The 21,241-nt window shown below is 44.1% G+C and overlaps 1 protein-coding gene across 4 annotated transcripts in view; it reads right to left on the bottom strand.

The window, feature by feature from the left end:
- The window catches only part of LOC147618398 (regulator of nonsense transcripts UPF3-like), an 87,977-nt gene that overhangs the window by 51,528 nt on the left and 15,208 nt on the right, over positions 1 to 21,241 (bottom strand). For all 4 annotated transcript variants that reach the window (XM_086774828.1, XM_086774825.1, XM_086774827.1 and 1 more), the window contains exons 2-3: positions 530 to 636; positions 362 to 457 (exon numbers count right to left, since the gene is read on the bottom strand). In XM_086774828.1, the coding sequence (XP_086630954.1) occupies positions 362 to 457; positions 530 to 636 (203 nt within the window). The remainder of the gene's footprint in view (positions 1 to 361; positions 458 to 529; positions 637 to 21,241) is intronic.

Below are 21,241 nucleotides of genomic sequence, written 5' to 3'. Positions count from 1 at the left end.
TGTTGATTTAAATACAATAAATATAAAAACATTATTGAAAAATATAAAATTCATATAGATATAGTTTTCTAAATAAGCTAGTAGTTCATTTAGTTATCATCTATATATTTTATGATGTAGATTCTTCCTTTCTATATTACTAGATTGAATATTAGCATACATATCAATTTGTGAAATATTATAATATCTTATATACCCATAAATAGATTGACTGAAATGTTTTAGAGAGACAAAGAGAGAGAAAGAATAAAGGGAAAAGAGAAAAAGAATGGAATGTTTTAAAGAGAGAAAGAATAATGGGAAGAGAGAAAAAAAACTATTTTTTAAAACTACTCACCACAAAGGCACGCCAATGACTAACCTTGTAGAATTAAACCCTCTCGTGTATCTTTTTTTGACCACAACTTCGGAACTCGCTGGTGTGGAGCATATTCAACCAAAGCTTTGTGTTGTGTTCCTGTGAAATCATCTTTACATATGTAAACTCCATTAAAATGTTCATTTTTTAAAATACGAATAATATACTTACCTTTTTCATTCACAAATATATGGCCATTGAATCCTTGATAGAATTCAATAACATCTTCCACGTGCTTGAAATCGATGTATGCACGAGAGTAGGTGCTGCCCTTGACACTGAAAAGGGAGAAAAATGCTTAGTTGCTGACAAAGTGACTGAGTAGGCAAATGCAAGAAGTTGAAATGATATTAGGTTTGGGTTGGCGGCCTCGTTAGCTAACGACCACCTACTCAAGAGGTCATGAGTTCAATCCCGACATCTCCTTTGAAAAAAAAAAGCATGAGAGAGAGAGAGAGAGAGAGAGAGAGCGGGAGGTTTGGAATCTTGCTAATATCTTCAAAAAAAAACATTAAAAACATAAAACAAAAGAGAAAGAGAGAGAGAGATGAATAGGTTTGGAATCTTGCTAATATCTTCAAAAAAGATTCATGAGCTAGAAATCTTGTCCAACGAAGGCCCTGTGTGAGACCAAATGCAAATGACTCACCAACGCGGACCAGGTAACACACACACAATACCACGGCCACAGGGGTCACAATCAACAAAGCACTCCAGCTGCAACGAGCCAGATGTTCTCATCCCACAAAGGTGATGGTCTTCCACACCTCTCCAGCACACCTCAGCGACCACAGCTTCACATACAAAGGAGATCCAATCGACATTGTCACCTCATACACCTACCTTGGAGTGATATTCAGCGGGCCCAAGTACACCATGTTACCAACAGCAGATGCCCGGCTGAACCGAGGGTATGCAGCATTGACCTTGCTTGAGTGGCAATACTTCCAGGCACACTTCCAAGAGCCCAAGACAAAGCTCTAGCTGTTTGACACGCTAGTCACACCCACATTGATGTATGGCATGGCCTTTTGGGGACCTGACCTATCACCAGACAGATGGAAGAAGATTGAGACACCTCAGCTCATGATGGAGGTACATGCCCTCTTCTAGACCATCTCATACATCCACCGAGTGCGGGGGGGGGGGGGGGGGGGGGGGGGGGCATACAGGTACCCCTCTAGCCATGGAATCTTTATGGCTACTAGCAGAAAAAGGGTATGACACTTGGTTTGCGAGTCTCCGTATGGTTCACATCACATAATATACAGATGGACCACCTCCCACCACTACAGTATGACCTCGCCTCCCCTCTCCTACAGATCACACCCCAAGAGATCAACCAACTCACCAGGAACGACCTCTTCAAACAGCCTATTCGGGACACTTGGGTGACACCCGCACCTAAGCTTGGCTCAAACTACCGAGACCATCTCCGTTGACTCACCGAAGATGGCTTCATCAGGCAAGCCACCTACATGAACGTCACATGTCACATGCCATGAGGATTGCCACAGGCCAAAATCAGAGTCTCATCCCATTTACACATAGAGACTAGGAGAGCCACAGGAGTGAAGAGAGCACATGATTTGCAGATTATGCCACATAGAGGTGGACACACAGGAGCACTATATCTGCCGATGCCCAATATACTATGAGATTCGAGGGAGATTCCACTGGCTTTGGTCCACTCTTCAAGATTATGGACTTCCCAGACCAGAGATGTTGCATGCACAGAAGCCTTACTGTACTGATCCACAGCCCTAAGCCTGATTAAGAACAAGATGCTAAATGAACATGATTAAGACACAGGAGAGAGGAGAAGAGAGAGAAAGTTGGTGTCAAGATTTTCTTTATTATATGGTACAAAAAGGTGACTATATGACTTTACATATTCAAGGCCCTTGGTCAACTCAAAAAGGGTGACCTCTCGCCTTCTATTGACTGCTTGACTTCTTGAAAATGTGAATGTGCTGAATGATGCAAAACGCTGACTTATGCTTACATACATGCTTGAGGAGCTGGTCGGCCTATTTAAATTGCTGCACTGACTTCCCTGCTTGCCCACACTGCTGGCCAGTCATTCTGGTACTGGCCGCCTGCTGCCTGGATGCCCAGCTGGCTGCCGACTGCTGTAGGACAGCCTTGCTGGCTGCTGGCTGCTCATCCATGCCCTCCTTATGCTGATGATGATGATGATGACGACGATGATGCTGATGATGATGGTGTCCGCTGTGGCATTATTGCTGCATTCTGTGCTGGTGGCTGTGTGCTTGCAATACTTGGCTTTCAAAGATGGTATCAGAGCCACCACCTAGCCTGCTCACTCGCCGCTATCACCATTACCATCTCTGCTCATCTACATCTCTGTCAGCACTCTACTCATCTGCGTTTCTGCCAGTGCCTTCTGCGAGCCACTATTTCCTCCCAATGCTCACCGTCTCGTCACCAGGGGTGGCGGAGCTTGTGATAGCCCCGCCGGCCGAGCTGGACTAAGGTGATTGCTTAGCCGGTTGGGCGGAGCTCTAACTAAAGTGGCCTCACCGGTCAGTATAGTTTTTTTTGGCCTACTGAGGTCCAGTTTCTGCTCAGTGTCACACTTCGATGCACCTGCGCCCTAGTCGCGGCAAGTCATCATCATCCGTCAGTTGCTATCTATTCGTGTCATTGGCCACAGTCATCATTACCAGTGGTGTGCAGTCCGGAGGCCATCATTGTTGTTGTTGCAATTCAGTATATGTTTTGTTATTGTTTCCATCTTGTACCGGAAGAATCAGGTACTAGCTAGTAGAGAATCCATGGGCACCTGCAAGGTTGTATCTAAAGCAAACTCCTTTTTGGTAATCTAACCATAAAGGGGGGAGGGGGGGTTAGGGGGGGTCAACTCATCTTTTGGCCCATAGTGTGGTGTACTGTTCAAACCGTAAGTGCGGGCATGATGAGCAACTCCCCTGAGGGAGGACCGGGGCCTGGAAGCCCTTGTCAAGGTATCTCCAAGTGTTTTCTTCTTCTCTCTCTCTACTCTGGCATGTTCATGTGTTTGATCGCTATTCATGATTGATAAGATTTCCGTGTTACAACTGCCCTTCCGTGTTACAACTGCCCTTCCGTTGCATTGATATCAGAGCCTAGCTTCCTGCAAAGCTTATGCCATACATAATGCTGGATATGGCTATAAGGAGTCATTATCCGTGAAAGAAGGTTGGGATTCTGAGGTAGCCCTCGTCTTATTGTCGCTTCGAAAGAAGTTACCTTGGATTTAAGCCGCAATGAGCGTGTGAAAAGACTTCGTGGCTCTCCTCCTTGTACAGGGGCACTATTGCACCATAAGGTAACTCCTAACTTTTGACCATACAACATGCCATCTCCATGAGAGACCTGTTTTACATTCAACTACATCGTTTTACTAAGGTGTATAGAGCACAGTACATCGGTGTTTTAATCCATGATCAATCATATATGCATGAAACTCCTTAAACATATACTCCCCCCCTCGATCAGTACACAAGGTACTAATCTTACATGCAGAAGCATTTTGAACCATAGCAACAAAGTGCCTAAAGAACATAAAAACCTCTGATTTCTGTTTCAATGGATATACCCAAGTGCGTCTCAAATAATCATCAATGAATGTGACAAAATAGAGGTAGCCCCCAATAGATGGTGTCCTCATAGTATATACATCACTGTGTATGAGCTACAATTTTTGGACAGCTCTAACTGAACCATCTTTGGAAAATGATGTTCACTACATTTTTCCAAGAATACAGCCCTCACAAACATGTTTGATAGGGGCTTCAAGATATGGCAACTCAGACACCATGTCATGTATATGCAAAAACAGCGAACTGCTAAAGTTCAAGTAACCAAAGCGTGCATGTCACAGCTTATCATCACCCATTGCCTTTGTGGCAAAAACTGTACATATAGCATGCCTTTGTCTTTCACATGCATCTAGCCTATAAAGGCCATGAGACAAAGTACTAGACGCAACAATTGTCTTGCTGTCACTGCGATCATGAACAATACATCTGTCATCCTCAAATTGAACCACTAAGCCAGCCTTAGTTGAAACTGCTCCTCACTGGAGACCAACCACAATCCGAAAACAAATGCACAAATTTAGATCACTAAACCTTAACAATTATGAACAACATAAGCATATCCACAAATCTGAAAATGACCATACACAACTTAACACCACCACTGGGGCCGGAAAGGGCCGACCCCCCCTCAATACAAATTGTATTTCTTGGAGCATTTCATGATTACAAGTTTCATGGACTCATGAGCTAGATCCTCCATACATGGAGTGAATGCAAATGAATCCAATACCATAGGTGTTGCCAGTGAAGAGACAATTTGTTGATGAAGACCGTGTCACAAGCAATCTCCCATCTTCACCAGGCTAGGCACCCGCTCTACATTGGTCTTCCGGGACCGTACGCCCCTGGCAAGGTGATTCACCGTGAAGAGAGGAAATCCTCGTTCTCCCAATAAAAACTTTGCTCCCAAATTTCCCAAGCCCACTGACCTTGACTGGCTCTCAAAGCTTGAGAGCATGGTCAAGGCAAGGCCAGGGAAATAGGCTTTCACAGAATCCCAAAAGAAAAAGAGAAAAGAAACATTTGCAATAGAAATTCTGCAAAACAAAATAAAGATATTTGATTTGCACAAAAATCTTGTTGGACAAGAGTAGAAAGAACCTGTGTCTAAAGAGTGAACTGTTGCCTTCCCACGTGGAGTTGTATGGTGTAGCCTACAAGTTGGTTCAAATCAGATCGGGCAGATACATGATGTACGGAGCTGTAATCCCTACTGCACAAGGATTGAGAAAGTGAGAGAGAGCTAGTGTTGTCGGGTTCTTACTGCAACTCCTTCGAAGAGAGAGAAAAGGGTACAGTCGTGTCTTTGTTGCAGTCCTTCGAAGAAAGAAAGAAAGAAAGATGTTATTAACGTCTTCTAAAGGCCAAAAAATGGCCTATGAGACAAAACCCGTGTACATCATTATCATGTCTCAATGGACATCAAAAGTCACGTTTGTTGCAGCACCTTCGAAGAGAGAAAGAAAGAAAGAAAGAAAGATTTTATTAACGTCTTCCAAAAGACCGAACTCGGCCTATGAGACAAATCGGAGTACATGTATGGGGTATCCTCCGTTTCAGCACGCCAGGTAGAGGGAGTTGGGGAGCTTCCATTTCAGCAAGCCAGCAACCAACTAGAGAGAGAAAGTCCGTGTGTTTCCATTTCAGCACACCGGCAATCAGCAAGAGAGAGAAGAAGAGTTTTTTTGACTGCCAGGAGAGAGAGAGAGAGAGAGAGAGAGAGAGAGAGAGAGAGAGAGAGAGAGAGAGAGTTGGTGAAGGTTCTTCCTTCCACGCCATTCCCTACGTGGCCCCTTCCAGTCGAGTTACGTGTGTGATTTACATGGTAAGTACATGACTTTCTTCAATTAAATTTTTGGGCACCCACACTTATTATTGCCCATGGCTAAAAGTTTTAATGAATGTGAACACATAGCCTTATAAATACAAAGGTTAGTATTAGTTATAAATATAACCTTAGAAGGTGGGTTAAAAGTATACTTACCAGCTGTTCAAATGCAGCAAAACATGTCAGAAGACAGGGAAAACTTCGCAGCTCACTGGCAGAAGCCCCCGCTTAGTAAGTGGCACATCATAGCAAGCAGATACACAAATACAAGTCACACAAAAACAGTATTAAACATGCAAAGATGAATACACGTGCACATGTAATGGACGAAATCTCCCTTTCATGAAACTTGTATAAAACATTCTAGTTGGGCACAAAACTAGCGCAACAGAATGTGAAAACCCCGGCCTTCCTATGGAGTTAGGCAAGACGCGATACAAGCACGGTTCCTTCCATGGAGTGACAATCCCATGGACAAGATACCGTCTGGACTATACACGGGTGGCACAATACAGGCTCCCGTCCATATGGCACGACCCTAGTCACACACGGGTGGAAGAAACTAGTTCCTGTTCATGTTGCCAAGTTGGACCATGCATGATATCTTCCACATCAATTGGTTTAAGCTTGATATGGGACCACCTCTTTTAGCCGCTTGAGATGAGCCATAGCAAGAGGTTCTTGATGAGGGATAAGTTTCTGTTTCCGTAGTGAATTGTCCTCCATGGCTTGACGACAAGTTTTTCCAAGGGTACGTTCATTGTTGACAGACTACTTGAAAGCAAATGCAACCTTGTCAACAAGTTAAGGAGGAGGTGATGTTACGTGCATCTAGTGCAGTTAGGTGGTTCATGCAGGTGGCATGTGGACATATTTGTTCAGGTCGTTCATGCGGGTGGCATGTGGACATATTTGTTCTATAAAGTGTAAGTTTTGGGTTAGTGACGTGCATTGAGCATTGGTGAGCCCTAGTCTGTCGCCAGGTAGCCATCAATAAGGAAGTGTGTAGTCCCTCACAGTTTTGTAACTCACTTGTAGTTGGAAGTATGTACAACTATTTAGGCAGCTTTTTATGCCAAGTGATGCGTATGTGACTGGCCCTTTCACATGAGTCCGGCCTGGCCTCATGTGAACATGGCACAAATCTAGCCGCTCTATGGAGTGATAGTCCCATAGAGTGGCACCATAAATAGAGATGGACCAAATGGGTGGCCAAATGGTGACATTAGTAATGGCAGAGATAGATAATAAGTGCTTCGTGATCCTTCGTACATATAATACATCTGAAAGCATGATTGTTCCACCATTTGCAACAGGGAGAACAATTTTACCAACTCCTTTTACAAGATATGAGAAGTTGTTTGAAGATGTTACAATGTTTCCCTGTGGAGCATATTCAAGTGATGAGAACAAACTGCGATGAGAAGTAATGTGCTTACTAGCACCACTGTCAAAATATCAAACATGTACATCTGTAACAGCCATGCATACATCCTTATGCGAAGGGTCATAACCGCATTGCACAATGAAAGCCCAATCATCGTGTGCATAGTTTGCAGATTCTTTGTTTTTTGCATTGGATAATGATGCATCAGCTACAGCCATACTTGAGCCTTTCTTTTTCTCCTTCTCCAGCCATTTCTTGCACTCATTAATATAGTGACTAGGCTTCCTGCAATAGTTGCATTTGCCCTTTTTCTTTGACTTGTTGCCTTCCTTGTCTACAAGCTTACCCGATGACTCTGATTTTGGCTTGTAACTACCTTGAGAAAAAGATTTACCTTCACCTCTTTGTTGACTGGCAGTAAAAGCCTGATCTCATGTACGCAAGACAGATCTGTTTGCCTGGATTGCTCTTCTTCCAAGAGCCAGAAACCAACTCCTCCTCAAACTTCAAAGCATTTGGATTGCCTTTTATCATAAGTCTGATGGTAGAAGCAAAACCTTGATACGAGTCTGACAACGCATTCAAGACAATAGACACCAATGAACTGTCAAGATATATTTCATCAACACTAGTCAATTGCTCCTTAAAATCCTTGATTTTTGTAAGCAAACTATCCATGGAGTCTCCCTCATCCATGTGCTCTGACTCTAATTGCTTGTGTATATAGACAACACATGCTTCATTACATACCTGGTACAATGACGCAAGTGCATTCCAAGCATGTTTAGCAGTCCTGCAAAACCGAATGTGAGGATTAATACTCCTCTTAACTAACAAAGCAAGCAATGCATGTGCTTGCACATCTCTTCCATCCCACTTTGTTTATTCCTGTGTAGAAGGTATGCTATGATGTGGTAATGCACCATGTGAAACTGAGTCCGTTTTGAGCAGATACCAAGAGTTACAAAAGTACCTATGACAAATGGGTTACCAGTTGGGATATTTTTAGAGAGAAATAATATGGGAGAACCTAGCTCTTAGATTGGGACATGTGGCAAGAAAGTAAATCAAAGTGAGACAAGTGGCCTCACACTTGTCATTATAGCCTTCTCTTGCCATTTTAGCTCATGGGAGGCTCAAATCTATAAATTGGAGCCCTCTCTCTTCATTTGAGGGAGGCTCTCTTGCTACACGCTATCCTCTACCACCATTACACGCTGCCCATGAAGAATACCGACTATTGGGGACTGTTTTGGAGGCTTCCTTCGCGACGAAATATTGAAGGCAAGGGTATTCAATCATTTTATTATGATTTCTAGCCACTATACTAGTTGTACTAGCCCTTGTACTTGATGTACCTGTTGTACAAGATGTAGCCTGATGGGAGAATTAGGGTTAGGTTATGTGAGAGACATACACAGAGAAGCAAGGGAGAGAGAGAGAGAGTTGTGGGGATAAGTCAACTCATGAGGCATGAGTGTGTGACTCCCCTATCACACATGTATATTGCACTAGTACACAGTGTGCACGTAGTACATTAAAAGTACTAAGTGTACTATGTACTATAACTTATGGGCTTGTACACACTATAAGGGTGGGCATAACGCCTTTACCCCAACAACCTCCCACTTAAAGGCAAAGTGCCCTTAAGTAAAGGAAAAGAAAAATCAGCATGTACATGATAATATACAAGGCCATATCAAGGCTGAAAATGGCCTCATCCAATGTCCATCAAGTGTCTGCAATGAGCAAACCGCTCCGGAGGCAAACTCTTTGTCAACAAATCAGCCGGGTTGTCATCCGTGTGAATCTTAACAAGCTGAATTTGCTTGTTCTCTATCACCTCTCTGATGAAATGATACTTCACATCCACATGCTTCGTCTTTGCATGAAAGACAGGGTTCTTTGCCAACTGGATGGCACTCTGACTGTCACAATGCAACAATGGAATATCCCCTGTATAACCCAAATCAACCACTAACCGAGATAGCCATAATGCCTCCTTGCAAGCCTCTGTGGCTGCAATATACTCGGCCTCTGTAGTAGATAAGGCAGTGCACTTCTGCATCCTGGATATCCATGACACAGCACCTCCTGTGAATGTAAATACATAACCGGTAGTAGACTTCCGGTTATCTGGATGACCGGCATAATCCGAATCCGTGTAACCATGCACTAATGCATCCTGTTTGCCAAAACAAATGCACATATCCTGTGTGCCCTTCAAGTATCTCATGACACCTTTCACTGCTTCCCAATGCTTCTTGCCAGGGTTGGCCATGTATCTAGAAACCACTCCCACTGCAAATGCAATGTCCGGCCTAGTAGCAACCATGGCATACATGAGACTGCCACAAGCTGAAGCATACGGAATCTTGGCCATATCAGCCCTGTCTCTATCTGACTGTGGGCTGTCCATAGCACTGAGTTTCACATATGGAGGCAAAGGAGTACTAGTCTTCTTCCCCCCGTCCATATTGAACCTCTGCAAGACTTTGCCAATGTATTCCTTCTGAGACAAATACAACACATGCTGATTTCTGTCCCGAAGTATCCGCATACCCAAGATGTGATTTGCATCACCCAAATCCTTCATATCAAAGGTTTGATGTAGCCTCTGCTTCAAGGCATCCATCTCTTTACGAGATTTCCCGGCAATCAACATATCATCAACATACAAGATGAGGATCAATAGACTGCCATCCAAAGCTTTCTTGGTGTACAAGCAGTGATCTATGTCACTTCTCCTGAATTTCTGTGATTTCATGAATGTATCAAATTTATGATACCATTCTCTTGGTGCCTGTTTGAGCCCATAAAGACTCTTTTTCAGCTTGCATACAAGCTTCTCCTTTCCACTCACTGCATAACCCTCTGGCTGTTGCATATATATCTCCTCATGGAGATCACCGTGAAGAAAAGCAGTCTTCACATCCATCTGAATCAAGTCCAGATCATCATGCGCAACCAAAGCTAACACAGCTCTAAGTGTGGTCATTTTGACCACTGGAGAGAAGATCTCATCAAAGTCCACACCATATTCCTGCTTGAAGCCCTTAGCCACTAACCTGGCTTTGTATCTTGGCTTTGCATCTGGTGCAACTTTGAGCCTGTATACCCACTTGCAAGGCAAAAGCTTCTTGCCTGCAGGCAAATGCACCAACTTCCATGTTTCATTTTTATGCAGAGAATCCATCTCTGACTTCATGGCACGCTCCATGAATGCACGTGGGAGATCCCAGCAAAGGGGTAAAAGCCAAGAAAGGGGAAGGAGCAAGTCTCGCTCCAAAAAGGATTTGGAATGCCATTATTGTGGCAAGAAGGGACACATTAAAAAGCAATGCTACAAATGGAAAAATGATCAAAAAGAAAAGGGAAAAGGCAAAGACAAAGACAAGGATGAAGCCAAAGATGTAAAGCCGAAGGGCAAAAGTGGAGTCAAGATTGAAGAAATCAATGTGTCACATGCAGGTGGCAGTGAGGATGAGGTCCTATTTACTTCTTCACTTGATGCCCATTCACTTCTTACAGGTGGTCATGGTATGCACTCATGGATCATTGATTCAGGTGCCTCCTTTCATGTCACAGGTTGCAGAGACTTGTATACTGCTGGCAATGAAGGAGTGGTTTATTTGGGTGATAACCATGCATGCAAGATACTTGGCAGAGGTGATGTGAGGCTTGTGTTTTCAGATGGCTCACAGCTTATGCTCCATGATGTCAGGCATGTGCCTGAGATCAAGAAGAATCTGCTTTCTACTGGACAGCTTGATGATGCTGATTATGTTACCACATTTGGTAGTGGAAAGTGGAAGATTAGTAAGGGCTCACTGGTTGTTGCCAGAGGCTCTAAGGTGGACACTCTTTATTTCATGCATGCAGGTGTTTGTCACCATGCTAATGTAAATGCAACCGAGCTGCCGGAAATTTCTATGTGGCATAGCCGGTTGGGACACATGAGTGTCAAAGGAATGGAGCAATTGTCTCGTTTGGGTTACTTGCCTTCTCTAAAGTTTTCAAGTTTTCAGTTTTGTGAGCATTGTATATATGGTAGGCAACTACAGTGCCCCCACAAGAAAGCTCTTGGACAGAAAGATGCTCAGTTAGAGCTTGTGCATACAGATGTATGTGAGATGCCTCAGCTTTCTTTGGGAGGGGCAAAATATTTTGTGTCTTTCATTGATGATGCCACACGCAAGGTGTGGGTTTATCCTCTTCGTTTGAAGAGTGATACATTCTCAGTGTTTGAGAAGTTTGCTGCTCTTGTTGAGAATCAAACTGGCAAAACACTGAAGGCTTTGCGTTCCGACAATGGTGGAGAGTACATGTCCAAACAGTTTCAGGACTTTTGTGATGCTAAAGGCATCAAGAGGGTCCACAAAACGGGACAGCAGAGAGGATGAACAGGACCATACAGGAGAAGGTCCGTTCTATGTTGTCACATGCTGCATTGCCTCATGGTTTCTGGGCTGAAGCTGTTATGACAGCCGTTCACCTTATAAACAGGTCACCTAACACGAGGCTTGGTGGGAAAGTGCCAGAAGAAGTATGGACAGGGAAGCCTCCGTCATACAAGCACTTGAGAGTGTTTGGTTGCGTTGCGTACGTGCACATACGCAGGGAAATGCGCACCAAACTTGATCCTAAGTCTCACAAATGCATATTCCTAGGATATGGTGACAGAGGTGAAATGGGGTATAGACTTTGGGATCCCATGAATAGAAAGATCATACGCAGCAATGATGTCATTTTTGATGAAACATGCATGTATAAGGAGCCTGCAAGGCAACAGGAGCCTGGCAGAGTCATCTTTGAAGATGATGGACATCATGGACAACAACAAAGGGCTGTAAATCAGCCATTACAGCAGGAAAACCAGCCCTTAAATGGTGCTGAAAATGGTCCAAATGGACGGCCAGAGATGGCAGAAGATATCCCTATGGATATACCACAGTTAGAAGAAATACCGGGCATGATTTTTCAACCTTATGGCATGGAACAGGAGCCACCAATGGGTGATATGCAGGCTGGACAGCAACCTGCAAATGATGGTCATTGGGTACGGAGGTCCACTAGACCCTCCAGAGCCCCTGACAGGTTTGTTCCAGGGGTTGACTGCTTGATGCTCACTGACTGTGGGGAGCCCTCATGTTATAAGGAGGCTTTACAGAGGGCAGACAAAGCTCTATGGGAGCGTGCCATGAAGTCAGAGATGGATTCTCTGCACAAAAATGGAACTTGGAAGTTGGTGCATTTGCCTGCAGGCAAGAAGGTTTTGCCATGCAAGTGGGTATACAGGCTCAAAGTTGCACCAGATGCAAAGCCAAGATACAAAGCCAGGTTAGTGGCTAAGGGCTTTAAGCAGGAATATGGTGTGGACTTTGAGGAGATCTTCTCTCCAGTGGTCAAAATGACCACACTTAGAGCTGTGTTGGCTTTGGTTGCACATGATGATCTGGACTTGATTCAGATGGATGTGAAGACTGCTTTTCTTCACGGTGATCTCCATGAGGAGATATATATGCAGCAGCCAGAGGGTTATGCAGTAAGTGGAAAGGAGAAGCTTGTATGCAAGCTGAAAAAGAGTCTTTATGGGCTCAAACAGGCACCAAGAGAATGGTATCATAAATTTGATACATTCATGAAATCTCAGAAATTCAGGAGAAGTGACATAGATCACTGCTTGTACACCAAGAAAGCTTTGGATGGCAGTCTATTGATTCTCATTTTGTATGTTGATGATATGTTGATTGCCGGGAAATCTCGTAAAGAGATGGATGCTTTGAAGAAGAGGCTGCATGAAACCTTTGATATGAAGGATTTAGGTGATGCAAATCACATTTTGGGTATGCGGATACTTCGGGACAGAAATCAGCATGTGTTGTATTTGTCTCAGAAGGAATACATTGGCAAAGTCTTGCAGAGGTTCAATATGGATGGGGGGAAGAAGACTAGTACTCCTTTGCCTCCATATGTGAAACTCAGTGCTATGGACAGCCCACAGTCAGATAGAGACAGGGCTGATATGGCCAAGATTCCGTATGCTTCAGCTTGTGGCAGTCTCATGTATGCCATGGTTGCTACTAGGCCGGACATTGCATTTGCAGTGGGAGTGGTTTCTAGATACATGGCCAACCCTGGCAAGAAGCATTGGGAAGCAGTGAAAGGTGTCATGAGATACCTGAAGGGCACACAGGATATGTGCATTTGCTTTGGCAAACAGGATGCATTAGTGCATGGTTACACGGATTCGGATTATGCCGGTCATCCAGATAACCGGAAGTCTACTACCGGTTATGTATTTACATTCACAGGAGGTGCTGTGTCATGGATATCCAGGATGCAGAAGTGCACTGCCTTATCTACTACAGAGGCCGAGTATATTGCAGCCACAGAGGCTTGCAAGGAGGCATTATGGCTATCTCGGTTAGTGGTTGATTTGGGTTATACAGGGGATATTCCATTGTTGCATTGTGACAGTCAGAGTGCCATCCAGTTGGCAAAGAACCCTGTCTTTCATGCAAAGACGAAGCATGTGGATGTGAAGTATCATTTCATCAGAGAGGTGATAGAGAACAAGCAAATTCAGCTTGTTAAGATTCACACGGATGACAACCCGGCTGATCTGTTGACAAAGAGTTTGCCTCCGGAGCGGTTTGCTCATTGCAGACACTTGATGGGCATTGGATGAGGCCATTTTCAGCCTTGATATGGCCTTGTATATTATCATGCACATGCTGATTTTTTTTCTTTTCCTTTACTTAAGGGCACTTTGCCTTTAAGTGGGAGGTTGTTGGGGTAAAGGCATAATGCCCACCCTTATAGTGTGTACAAGCCCATAAGTTATAGTATATAGTACACTTAGTACTTTTAATGTACTAAGTGCACTATGTGTACTAGTGCAATATACATGTGTGATAGGGGAGTCACACACTCATACTTGGTGAGTTGACTTATCCCCACAACTCTCTCTCTCTCTCTCTCCCTTGTTCTTCTCTGTGTATGTCTCCCACACAAGTGAAACCCTAACTGTTTCTCCTCATCAGTTATGGCATTTGTATATGGATAATCTGACATCTCCCGTGGGGAGAGTAAGACCCTCAAAGTTGGGGGAGAGGTTGGGAAGGGGTTGGGGGTTGAGGCCATGCTTCCACATAAAGGCATCCATCCTCCTCAAGGCTTCGATAGTTTGCTGCATTTGCTGCGTTTTCTGCAGATTTCAGCGTAGAAGGTGCTGCGTTTTCTTCCGGGAGCGGAGGCTTCCTCAAGAGTGCTGCGTTTTCTTCATCTGACACTTGGGACTGTTGTATTTCTGAAATTTCAGCAAAGATTGTTGATTTTTCTAATTGCTAAAGCCCTCTTCTAGGTGATGAGGACAGGGAACTACATCTTGGAGAGATCTTCTTCCTCTCCTTTCAGTTTCCCACCCTCCCTCCCTTTCTTCTTGCTGTGCACAGCCTGAGAGGAGGACTTGCTGATTTTTTCAGCCCCTTTCTTCAAAGAAGGTTTCTTGTCAGAGGATATGACTTCACGAGGTTTCTCTATTGCTGCTCCTTCTCCTGTTGATTCTCCAGCACCATCACGACCTAGATCCCCTGCTCCCTCCATGTTCCTTTTACCCTCTCGGAGCCTCTCCAAGTGATGCACCCCTTCGAAAGGACACATCTTTTAAAACATGCCCTTTTACATTAAAACGGCATGTTTTATAATAAAAAAAAGTGACCTTGGACTTTTTTTAAAAAACCTGACCATTGGGCACCCTCTCCTCTTCAGAAAAACGGAAAAAAAAAATTTCAGCCCCCCTCTTTGACGCGCGAGCATATCAACCTCCTTCCTCTTTGCTTGCGCGCAAGAAATCAGCCCCCCCCCCCCCCCCCCCCTTTGGGTGCGCCTCATCAAGGACCAAGCCCCCCCCCCCCCCTTCCTTCGGTGCATGATGTGGGTTCGCGGTGTGCTCCCGAGGGCGGATTTCCATGGCTGTCCAGGAAATTGAGCGGTGAAAAAAGAAAAGAAGAAGTCAATTTTCAACATTGGAAAGGCATCTACTATGCCACTCTTGTCTTGGCAATGACTTTCTTGGCATGTAAGGCTTCCACCAAACCCTGCAGTGCAGAATTTTGTTGCTGTCCAGAAATTACAGCAAGCATAAAGTGTTGAAAGCGGCCTCAAATCCTCATTTTCTTCACCGATTTTCCTTCTCGGGCATGAAATGAAGGCATTTCAACTACTCTTGAAGCCTTCTCTGGATACTTTTTTGTCACACTTGATCCATGGTGAGCCAAAGCCTCCTCAAGGTGGTGCTTCATCTCAAGAGCCTCACCAAATATCACAAACCCTACAATCTTCTTATCAGTTAGCAATTCCCGGCAAGCAACTTCTCGGCGTACAACACCCACAACAGGTTTCTTGTCCTCAGCACAGTTCTGTAGAGATCACCAGACATGAAATACCTTCGTTCGAGCCTCTGCATGCTCGTCGCAAACATTCTCAGCATTACAACAGTTATGAGAAAGATCCATCTTTGAATCACTATCAGCAGAAGCCAAAGCAGCAATATGAAGCTTTCAGAAGATCTCCCCTTGAAGAGTCATCAATCTCTTCGAAGTGGGCTCACATAGTGGCACATATTTCCGACCCTAGTCGAGTACTCGGTCGTGAATGCCGCAACGTTGGACTAGTTCCCCCTTGCGAGCCATGCCATGCTCCTTCTACTCTGGAAGCCTTAATACCCGCTGATAAAGCTGAAGATTCAAGAGGTTCTAGTTCATGTGTGGCATCCCAAATGCACACAACTTCTTTGGTTGTGGTCCAGGCAAAAACAAAAGCCTTGTCACCGCCCCTGCAGAATGAAGTCTTTGTCTTTTACACAATAACCGATGCAGTTGCAATGGTGAATGAAGATTCTTCAAGTCTGAAGGCTCCAGTTCCTACCTTGAATGGTACAAAGGATAATTCTCATATAGACTCTTGCACTATGACTTCAGTCACTGCACATGACTCTTTGGACAATACTTGTCCTAGTCTCGATGCACTATCTTTGCAGATGAAAGAGCCTTTAAACAATACCTCTTCTTCATCTACGACAACCCTTGAAGACATCTGTGTTCCAGACAAGCCAATGGACTCCCTTTCAGATTTTCAAATGATGGTCACTAATCAAATGCAAAGTTTGGTGACACAATCCTTGATATTGGAGATTCAAGACAGTTTGCTCATGGTTTCTCTAAAGGCAGATGAAGATTCAATCTTTTCTTGGACAAAGCTCGAAGTTACCAATGATGTTAGCAAAAGAGTTCCAGATATGATTCTCATATTTTCGGTAAAGATGAGACAAGTTGCGGATGCAGTTAATATTCAGTTTGATATATGCAAGATTGTTATGGTCAACAATAATGCCATGACATGGGATCTAGCAGCTAGAGCTTTGGATGCAGAAGCAATTCAATCATTTCCCTTCTTCCAGAGTCTCAACAACTACCCCTGGGTTTTATTTTAAATGGGAGGGAATGTCACGATTGTGACGTATTTATGTATCAGATTCTCTCTTCATTACTGATTCCTGTTGCAGATGCAAAGAGTAACCAGCCAAAGGGAACCCCTACCCTCGACTGGTTGCGACTCTTCGCCAAAGGATGTACCTCTTCATCGAATAGCCACATCCCTTCGACGAATGGTTGTATCCCTTGATGAATGGTTGTGTCCCTACATCGAATAGACACATCCCTTAGCCTAAAGTTGTACCCTTTCGTCTAAGGTCATGTCCTTTCGTCAAAGGACATGCCTCTTCAAGTGTGTCTCTTCATCTCTTATATAAGAGACCTATTGTACTCAGTTTAAGACAACAAGTCAACTCAATCTTATCTCAAGTGTTCTCCTGAAGGTTCTTGTTCTAAGTTAAATACTTAAGTAGTAATTAGTACACAATATGAAGGATTAACATAATCCTCACAGTACCAATACTTGTTGCAGATGCAGAGGAGGTACATTTTCCTTGGAGCTATTAGTGGTTCCCTTTCTTGAGAACTTCTTCTGGATTGATCCCAGTGCTACTTCTACATCACCTGCTTTGGATGTGTCCATTGCTGCAACTTGTACCTCTTCCTTCTGATTTGAGAGGAGGTGTTCTTCTTCATCCAGTGTTCGTCAATCCTTTTCAATCTTATATGCTTTACAGGACATTGATCAACCAAAGGATCCCCCAGACCAAACTTCGACTACTTTTGGAGTTCTTACTTCAATGTGCTGGTATTGGACCGCCCAAAGAGGAGGTGTTGGATTATATCTGTTGGGTTTTATGCTGTGTATGCACCCAGAGGAGTGCTAGTGATCATCAGTAGATTACTGGGACACTTTTTACTTCAGTTAGTGGAGGTCCAGTTTAGCTTAGTTTCACTTATATTCAGTTTATAGGTGTTTTGGTCCACCCGGCACATTTTATGGCCGGACATGTGAACACATCTCTTTAGGTCACTATTATGTGGCTATTGTACTTCACTTTTTTATCAAGCTGAATACACTGAAGTCGTGTTCTCTCTCTGTTGCTCTCCACGCCTATTTGCAGCATCTCCAAACCCTAACCCTAACACCCCCTGTGCCTTCATTTGGTATCAGAGCATTGAAGGCTTGCCATTGCCCTGCTTGTACACAGTCGCTTTCATTTGATACAACTGCCCGTACACCGTGCGCCGCCTGCAGTAATCGTACAGCTGCCGACTGTACCTGTTCGCCTGCAGCTGCCGTGTACTTGTTCGCTGCCGTCAGCAGGAGTCGTGCATTCCGTACAGCCCGTACAGTCAGCGCCGGCTGTACGTGTTAGCGCCGACTGCATCTGTCAGCGCACATACCTGCCTTACTGCAAGTACAGCCGTACTGTACCTGCCTTACTGCAAGCGCAGCTGTACTGCAACTTCAGTACCTGTCAGGCGTCGCCGTCCTTCCGTACCAGTCAGCGCACGTCAGCGCCGCCTTGTCAGTACCTGCACAGAATCAGCTTGCAGTCGCTTTCAGTCCTGTAAAGTACAAGTCGATTGTACCTACACAGTACAGTCAACTGTACTTGCTCTTTTTGGTGAACTGTACCTGCATAAGTACCACAATCTGCTCAGTCAATCTGTGGTAAGCATTAAAAATTCTGTTTTTGGGCAATACTATTTTCTCTGTGAAAATCTACAGGCACTACAGGCAGACTTTCTAGCAAAGAACTCTACAGGTTTTTTGCACAGTTTTGGGTGCAGTAAATTTGGGCATTTTTGGGGCATTTTGGCATTGTGTACGCCATTTGCTGCTCTACTAAGTCATTGGTGCATTGAGCTGCACATTCAGAAGATTGAGAGTGCAGGCATACTTGGGTGAACTGTATTCAGTGGAGTACAATTGTATTCAGGGTTCTTGCTATTGGGTTTTTTGATACACAGGTACAACATTGTGCGTAGGCATAATGGCAAATCAGCAGCAGAGTGATGTATTCACGTATTTGTCTAAGGAAGACAAATTGGACGGCACGAACTACTCCTTGTGGAGTTTTATGCTGAAAAATGTGCTTGTGGCAAAAGGTCTTTGGGATTTTGTTAGTGGTGATGAACCACGTCCAGGTCCATTGGCTCCAGAGACTCCTCCCCAAGGGGGTGCTCCTGGACGAGGACAACAGGTACAGGCTCCAGGGCAGCCATTGCCTGTTCAAAGAACAAATGCTCAAAAGACATGGGATGCCAGGGATGCACAAGCTTTGTCACTCATTGCATTGTCAGTACAGAGGTCTATTATACCTCATATTCGTTCAGCTGGCTCTTCACAGAATGCATGGGTGACTTTGGAGCAGATGTATGCTGCTCGTAATGAGGCTAGGATCTCATTTTTGAAAAGAGAGCTAGAAAATCAGAAAATGAATGAAGGAGATGATATGTCTAGCCACTTAAACAAGCTGCAGGATTTGAAAGAGCAACTCATCAATGTGGATGAGATTATTCCTGAGACACAGCTTGTGTCCACCATCTTGCACTCTTTGCCAAGATCTTACTTGGCTTTTCATACCTCTTTGAACCTCAGCATGAGGAATGCTGTTGAACCCCTCAAGTATCAGGAACTTGTTGCTCTCTTGCTACAAGAAGAGCAAATGAGGAAGAATATGAATATGAACACAAATGCTGAACAAGCATTTACTACAGGTCAAAAGGGGAAAGGAAAAACTCAGCCAAAGAGTTCAAATCAAAATTCAGGTGATGGTGGTTCTTCACAGGATACCAAGAAAGGTGATGGACAGCCCAAGAAGAAGGGCAAATGTCATTACTGTAAGAAGCCAGGTCACTACATCACTGAATGTAGGAAGAGGATTGCCAAAGAGAAACCAAAGGAAGCTGGGATGTCTGTTAATGATGCTTCTAAAGCTCCTCCAGAGACTGCTTCTTTTGTTGAGGACAGAGATTACTGTTTTTATACATGCAGCTATGATGCCTCTTGGTCTTCACAGGCACTCAGTATGACAGAGCATGCATGTACTTGGTATTTTGATAGTGGTGCCTCAAAGCATATCACATCTCGCAGGGATTTGTTTAGTCATGTTGGCCCTGCCCCTGTTGGCAAAACTGTTCAGTGTGCCAACAATGCTTCATATCCAGTTCGTGGCATTGGGGAGATTCAGCTCACAGCCATTGATGGCTCCATTCTCCGCCTTACAAATGCCTTATATGTACCAGGGATAAAGAAGAATTTGTTGTCCATTTCTTCTTTAGCACATTGTGGTATGCAAGTCCACTTTGATGATGATAAATGCATGGTCAGAGACAAAGCTAATGCCTTGACCTTGATGCTTACTGGTACATTATGTCATGGACTTTATCAGTTGGATGCATTTCAGCCAGTGGATCAATCTGCTTATAATGCATTCACTCTTACTCCAGCTATGGTTGATGCGGAGTTATGGCATGCTCGCATGGGGCATGTAAATTTTGGTAGTCTTATGCTTATGCAGCGACATAACATGTTTACAGATCTACCTCTCATGGAGAAGCCTCCAGATCACATTTGTGAAGGATGTATTTTGGGAAAAATGCATAGGTTTTCCTTCCCACGTGATCAGACTCTAAGAGCAACTGCAAAGTTGCAGCTTATACACAGTGATCTTTGTGGTCCCATGCAGACGAAGTCATTAGGTGGTTGCTTCTATTTTGCAACATTTATTGATGACTTCTCTCGTATATGCTGGGTCTATCCTTTGACACAGAAATCACAGGTATATGATGCATTTTTGGCCTTTGTAGCACTTGCTGAGACAGAGTCAGGATGCAAGGTCAAGACTCTCCGTTCTGACCGAGGGGGGGAATATATGTCACATATGTTGAATTCCTTTCTTGGGAGTAGAGGTATAAAACATTAGTATACTACTCCTTACACTCCACAGCAGAATGGGGTTGCAGAAAGGAAGAATCAGTCACTCATGGAGATGGCCAGATGTATGCTAAAGGCAAAAAGGCTACCACATATCTTTTGGGTGGAAGCTGTCATGTGTGCTTGTCATATTTTGAATTGATGTCCCACAAAGGCATTGGTTTCCATTACTCCTTTTGAGGCTTGGCATGGCCGCAAGCCTTCGGTATCGCATTTTCGTATCTTTGGGTGTCTTGCATATGCACACATACCCAAAGAGTTGAGGAGGAAGCTGGATGATAAAGCCACAAAATGCATTTTTGTTGGGTATAGCCGTGAGAGCAAGGGCTACCGGTTATATGACCCACTATCCAGGAAGATATTCACTAGTCGGGATGTGATTTTTGATGAAAAATCAGAAATATCCATGGCTGGTTATGAGCCAAATCAGGCTGAAAATGATGTGTTTGAAGGTCTACTACCTATAAATTTTCATTCCACAGTTGGTGATTCAACTCATGAGGGTACAGGACAGCCAGCAAATGATGTAGGTGGTGCAGAAATTCAGCAGCAAAATGAGCCAGAAGCTGAACCAAATATGGGGAGCAGGCACCACAGGTCAGACACATACCTAGATGGTATTTGAGGACATTACAGGACAGCCATTTTCCTCTTGCTGGTCGTACTCGTAGGGAGACACG

Source organism: Cibotium barometz, chromosome 35 (genome assembly GCF_041138505.1).
Source record: "Cibotium barometz isolate CiBa-2024 chromosome 35, ASM4113850v1, whole genome shotgun sequence".
NCBI classification, from domain to species: domain Eukaryota; kingdom Viridiplantae; phylum Streptophyta; class Polypodiopsida; order Cyatheales; family Cibotiaceae; genus Cibotium; species Cibotium barometz.
This window is presented reverse-complemented; position numbering and strand designations above follow the sequence as displayed.